The 6,309-nt window shown below is 48.1% G+C and overlaps 1 protein-coding gene across 1 annotated transcript in view; it reads left to right on the plus strand.

Annotated features, from left to right (window-relative positions):
• The window catches only part of MTHFR (methylenetetrahydrofolate reductase (NAD(P)H)), a 7,861-nt gene that overhangs the window by 553 nt on the left and 999 nt on the right, over window positions 1-6,309 (plus strand). Inside the window, exons 2-9 of the mRNA XM_009079949.1 lie at window positions 830-1,068; window positions 1,367-1,477; window positions 1,649-1,842; window positions 2,569-2,819; window positions 3,588-3,722; window positions 4,019-4,199; window positions 4,590-4,772; window positions 6,082-6,183. Of these exons, the coding sequence (XP_009078197.1) occupies window positions 830-1,068; window positions 1,367-1,477; window positions 1,649-1,842; window positions 2,569-2,819; window positions 3,588-3,722; window positions 4,019-4,199; window positions 4,590-4,772; window positions 6,082-6,183 (1,396 nt within the window). The remainder of the gene's footprint in view (window positions 1-829; window positions 1,069-1,366; window positions 1,478-1,648; window positions 1,843-2,568; window positions 2,820-3,587; window positions 3,723-4,018; window positions 4,200-4,589; window positions 4,773-6,081; window positions 6,184-6,309) is intronic.

A 6,309-nucleotide genomic window follows, 5' to 3' on the forward strand; every position in this document is an offset into this window, starting at 1 on the left:
CTGGGGCTGAAGCACAGTGCTGAGGCAGAAAAGTACCTCTTCAAAACAGAAAATACTCCTTGATGGACAGTGTGCCAAAGTCTCTAGAAGAGACTCCCACTTGCTTTCAGAATCATCCAACCACTGCGGTTTGTGCCTCTATTACTGAGGACTACAGTTTTAGCCTCTGAGATAGGTGTCCCCATCTAAATGCTAAATGAAAGGTGGTAGTTCTCAGCAGAGCTAGAGATTCTTCTGGAGCCCCAGGAGTCACCATGTACTCACCTGGAGGAGAAGAGGGTGTTTCATAGTTCTTTTTGTAACTGCTGTATGCCAGTGCCATATGTTAAACAGAAGGGCCTGTTCCAAATCAGAGCAGGAAAGAGAGAAGTTAGAGGAGCCCTTGTCTCTTCTCTTAGACACACTTGGGAATACAACAGAGTTCTGGTCCATCTCATCATATTTGTGGCCTCTACAGTTAAAGCTTGGATCAGGGGGTTGCAGCATAGTCTCCATCCCTAAAGGAATGGGACTTGCACTGCTGTCTGTCAGAAGCCTTATCAGTTTAATAGAGCAGGCTGGGAGGAAGTTTATTGTACAGAGAACACCTAAGTTGCCTCCTCTTCAAAGAGATTGGAAGCTCTTCCCCACACAGCCTTTAAGGATGACTTTCCTTATTTACATTGGCCACTTGCTAAACTTTTAGTGCAACACTTTTATGGTGTCTCCTGCTGCTGTCATCCAAGCTCTCTCTGCCTGTTGCTGGCATTCCAGCAGTGAGCAAGATATCCCAGGCCTAGAGAGGGGATTTGGCTGCCTGGTGTAGGCTGACACAGCTCTAAACCCACAGGTTTGACCGCATGGGAGCAGGAGGTCCACTCTTCATTGATGTGACATGGCACCCTGCAGGGGACCCAGGATCTGACAAGGAAACCTCTTCCATGATTATTGCCAACACTGCAGTCAACTACTGTGGCCTGGAGACCATCCTGCACATGACATGCTGCAACCAGACCAAGGATGACATCACAGGGCATCTACAGAAGGCCAAACGTCTCGGGTTGAAGAACATCATGGCACTGCGTGGAGGTGAATCCTTCTGCCCTGTGATGTGTAGCACTGAGGCTGTGCTGCCATTGTGGTCAATTCCAGAGTAAAAAATTGAGAAATAAAACTGGAGGCATTAAATGCTGAGACTGCCTTTCACCTGATCCCATTGTTAGCAGTTCCTCCAGCTCAAGGGTAGACAAAACCAGTCCATGGATGAAACTGCAGACTTGGGGGTTTCATCTCTGTCTTCCTTTTGATAGAAGGAGATTTTTATAGAACTAGCAGATCTGAATCCAGCAAACAGTTGGAGAGAGCTGTGAATTTGTTGTCTTTTCAGATCCTGCTGGTGAGGAATGGGAGGAAGAAGTAGATGGTTTCAACTATGCTGTTGACCTGGTTAAGCACATTCGCAATGAATTTGATGATTATTTTGACATCTGTGTGGCAGGTAAACGTCTTCCATTGCAGTGTGGGGTAGGGCCTGAGACAAGAAAATCAGTTTAGCAGTCCCTCCCTGGACCTGGGCTGTGACAGCAGTATCAGATTGGCTACTTTCTAATTTCTAGGGTGTTGTCCTGACCCTCAGGGTTTCACTTTTTTCACCCCCTCCTCCCCAAAGGCTACCCCAAGGGTCATCCTGAAGCAGAGAGCTATGAGGCAGACCTGAGGCACCTGAAGGAGAAAGTCTTTGCTGGAGCAGACTTCATCATTACACAGCTTTTCTTCCGGCCAGAAACCTTCCTCAAGTTCATGAAGGATTGTCAAGCCATTGGCATCACCTGCCCCATTATTCCTGGCATCTTCCCCATACAGGTAAAATCCAGTAATTCTAGTTTGGGGAGGGAACAAGGATCCAGGATGTTATGTGTTTGGATCAGGGCCTGGGAGAGATCTGTAAATATCCTCCACAAAATTTCTGGGAAGTGAGAGTGCTAAACCTGTGATAAATGTGTAGGTGGTTTGCTAAATTAAACTTAAGCTGGTAATAAGCTGAAAAGGTTTTCTGTGCCCATATGGCAAAAAGGGACAATGGTCTGCCAGTCCCAAGGTGTGAGTTGTCACTGTCAGGATCTTGGGCTCAGGCCTACAAGGAAGCTGGAGAGAGACTCTTTGTTAGGAACAAAGGACAAGAAGCAATGGGGATAAATTGAAAGAGGAAATTTAGATTTGATATTAAGAAGAAGTTTTCCCTGTGAGGGTGATGAGACACTGGCACAGGTTGCCCAGGGAGGCTGTGGCTGCCCCAACCCTGGCAGTGTTCACAGCCAGGTTGGATGAAGCCTTGAGCAACCTGCTCTGGTGGGAGGTGTCCCTGCCCAGGGCAGGGGGTTGGGGCTGGATGATCTCTCAGCTCCATTCCATTCCCTTAACATACTATAACAGTATGACCTGGAGTGTGTTACCATCCTAGAGATGGAGCCTGGGAGTAGACTCCAGGAGACCCAATGCTAAATGTCCTACCACAAAATCAAGTCCCTATGTTCTGGGATGTCAGAAAAGGGCCTTGGAAAAACAAAAATCTCCTGTATCCTCATCCAGGGTTATCACTCCCTGCGCCAGCTGGTGAAGCTCTCCAAGCTGGAAGTGCCTCAAGAAATCAAAGATGTGATTGAACCCATCAAGGACAATGATGCAGCGATCCGGAACTATGGGGTGGAGCTGGCAGTGTCCATGTGCAGGGAGCTGCTGGACAGTGGGATGGTGCATGGGCTCCACTTCTACACCCTCAATCGCGAAGTGGCGACTACCGAAGTCCTGAAGCGCTTGGGCATATGGAAGGAGGACCCCAGGTGAGCAGAACATGTTGACTTCTGCTAGTTCCACTTTCACATCCATCCATCCATCCATCCATCCATCCATCTCCCCCTGCTGAAGGGGCAAGCAATAGATGGGTTAACACCTTTACTCTGCTTGTTTCTTCTTCTTTTAGCACCTTTCTGCATTAGTTCATCCTTCCTGCAGATCTCCCACAAAAGCTGAAGAGGAATAGAGGGGACAGCTGAAGGAGGAATTTGTTTTAGTCATATAGCTTTAAAGTAGATGTTCTGGAGTTTTAACAACCTAGACTTGGAGCTGCCACTTGGAAGAAATGTGTCTTTGATGTCTGTCACAATCCCTCTTACAGACTAGGTGCTATGTAAGCTCCCACTGTGGATTTATAGGGTTGTTTGCAGCTGATAAAGGAAATCTGGACTTCTCTCTGAGTCCACAGCCTTCAGCAGAGACAAGAGGAAGCATGGGAAAATTGACAGCTGTATTTTTTAATCCTTGTTAAGAATGGCTACTTATAGTGCTTTGCCCTTTTTCAATTTCAGGTGTCAGTCCTGTACTTTCACATTACATAGACACCTACTGAGCAACCTGCAAGGGAACTGAGTGGGAAATATTTCCCACTCAAGGGAGAGAAGAGTTTCTTCCCCTACTTCTCGGCTAACCAAACTCTTCTCAGCCCTTGTTACTTGCTCTCCCCAGAGGCAAAGTTCTCCATGGGAAAGGCTTCCAGGTCCTAGTAGAAAGTCAGCAGAGGAACTGTGTTAACATTTGCTCCTCCTCTGCAGGCGACCTCTGCCCTGGGCAGTCAGTGCTCACCCCAAGAGGAGAGTGGAAGATGTTCGGCCAATCTTCTGGGCCTCCAGGCCAAAGAGTTACATCTATCGAACCCAAGAGTGGGATGACTTCCCCAATGGGCGATGGTAAGCTGTCCCCTGCAGTGGCACTGAGCAGAGGGGTGGTGTGAGAGCCTGCTGCAGTGGGTCTCTGTTAATGGGTGTCCTGGGCACAACTTGAGCTTGGCAGAACAAGTGGCTTTGTACCAAAGTGGTCCTGTTGCTTGGATTTGAATGAGTTGAGGAGAATGGCACCAAGATGTTGAGGTTTTTGGTGTCTAGGTGGGCTTTGCTGGATAATTCCTGAGTGGCTGTCTTCCTGCATCACCAAATTGGTCATCTTCCTTAGTGGCCTGTTAATTCTGTGTCTTCTCCCCTCACAGGGGCAACTCCTCCTCTCCAGCCTTTGGGGAACTGAAGGACTATTACCTCTTCTACCTGAAGAGCAAGTCTCCCAGGGAGGAGCTCCTGAAGATGTGGGGAGAAGAGCTGACTGGTGAGGAAAGTGTCTTTGAGGTGTTCACGTGTTACATCACTGGAGAACCCAACAAGAATGGCTACAAGGTGAGTGATGGCCCAGGAAGGGATGGTCAGTGTGGCACAGACAGTAGAACATATTTCCTCTTGTTCCTGGTACCACATTGTTCTTGTAAGCAAGATTAGCACTTCACTATCCAAAAGGACTTGCTGAGATAGTGGCTGAAGGGAATGCAGCAGTCACAGCTAGGGCTCAACATAAAGGGAAAGCTGCTACAGTATAACAGGACCAGTATCAATAGACTTCAGCAGGCATTCATAGTTGAACATACCCTGCCCCTTAAACCAAACGCGGGAATTCTCTCCTGAAGCAAGTGTGTTTGAGACCATTGGAGCACTTCTGAGTTCTGTCAACATCCAGATGGTAATCAAAGGGTTGTTACCTCCCTTGTGACCCATCCTTTCTCCTCACGGTAGGTTACATGTATGCCTTGGAACGATGACCCTCTTGCTACTGAAACCAACCTTCTGAAGGACCAGCTGGAGAAGGTCAACAGACGAGGAATCCTGACCATCAACTCCCAGCCAAACATCAATGGCAAACCATCCACAGACCCCATTGTGGGCTGGGGGCCCAGTGGGGGTTATGTTTTTCAAAAGGTACTGCACTGCTCTGGGCTAGGCAGCAAAGAGTTATGACCCAGTTTGGTCTCTGGTAGACTTTCATCCAGATAATCTTTCTGCCTGCTCCTTATCTTAATGCCTTCTTGGTGAGATGAGGCAAAGCTCCTTTGGTGTCTTAAAAGACAGACTGTGTCATCTCTATGGCTTACTTCATGTCTGTTTTCTCTCACTTCAGAACATCTTTTGAACATCTGAAGAGTTTCATGGTTTTACTCCTGACAAGTAATTATTGGTAACTTATTTCTAGATGCCGGTGTGCCTGCCCACTGCATCAGATCCCGTTCAGTGATGTTGGAATCATACAGATTTTTCATAAAATGGGAATTAATGGGGTAATAATTGGGCATTTAAAAACTCCCCTGTCTGTCCTGTAAGGCAGAGCTCTCCACAATAGCCTCCACTGCAGAGCACTCTGCTGTGCTGCTCAGACAGCTGCCAGGTTCCTTCCCTGGCCTGCAGACAGCCTTGCCTGCCATTCCTGCCTCCCACTGTCAGGCATTCCAGGCCCTAGAGCCTTGCCACTAATGGCTGTGATAGGAATCTCCCATCAAGGTAAATGCCAGGCAAGTGGCTCACACTGGAAAACAAAGCAGCCTTGTTCAAAAGGGATCCAAACCACTAAAGCCAGAGACCAGCAGATGGCAAATGCAGTTATGTTTTCAAAGGAAAAAATTCCCCTGAGGTGAGGGAAATCCATCATCTCACACAATAGCCAGGAAATGGGGGGAGGGGGAGCAGTTGTTGGGAGCAGCCAAGCACAGAGCAGCAGTAGACAAGCAAGTACAGAATTCGGTTGTATAAGCACACGGGGAGGACTGTGAACAAAAGGTGAGGACAGGGAATGGTACTTGGGAGAGCCCAGCTGAGACCTCTCACCAGGCTGGGCTGCCTTGGCAAGACTCTGCTGTAGCATAGAGGTCAAGCTCAGGCCTCTTCCAAGCTCTCTTGGAGAGCAGGCACAGGCTGCTCCTGGAGCAGCAGTTGTGGTTGGACTGGAGTTCATTCCAGTTCGTCTGCTTACATGGGTGCAAAACAAGAAGCATGTAGCTATTTCCTGAGCAGACTCTTCTTGGGTTGTTACCTCTGCTCTCCTTGATTATGTTTTATCCCTAGCTCTCTTACTAATTTGCTCCGCTCTTTGCTCAAGCCTCCTCTTTAGTTCATGTTTCTAGGGGATGAACAGACAAGACAGCCCAGACTCTACAACTGTTCTCTTGTTTTTATCCCAGTCCTGCCATGAGTTAAGGCTCTGATTCTCCTCCCCTTTCCCCATCCTTCCCTGCAGGCATACCTGGAGTTCTTCGCCTCCAGCGAGATCGTCACAGCACTGCTCAAGGTGCTGAAGAAGTATGAGCTGCGGGTGAACTACCACATTGTCAATGTCCAGGTAGGCTCTTGGGCTGTTGTTCTCTGGACACTTTGCTTTCACCACCTTGGGAGAGAGGCAAATGTCAAAGATTCAGATATCACTATGAACAAAGTGGGACATGAGGATTGATGAAGGGTAGGGAAA

Source organism: Acanthisitta chloris, unplaced genomic scaffold, assembly GCF_000695815.1.
Source record: "Acanthisitta chloris isolate BGI_N310 unplaced genomic scaffold, ASM69581v1 scaffold31278, whole genome shotgun sequence".
NCBI classification, from domain to species: Eukaryota; Metazoa; Chordata; class Aves; order Passeriformes; family Acanthisittidae; genus Acanthisitta; species Acanthisitta chloris.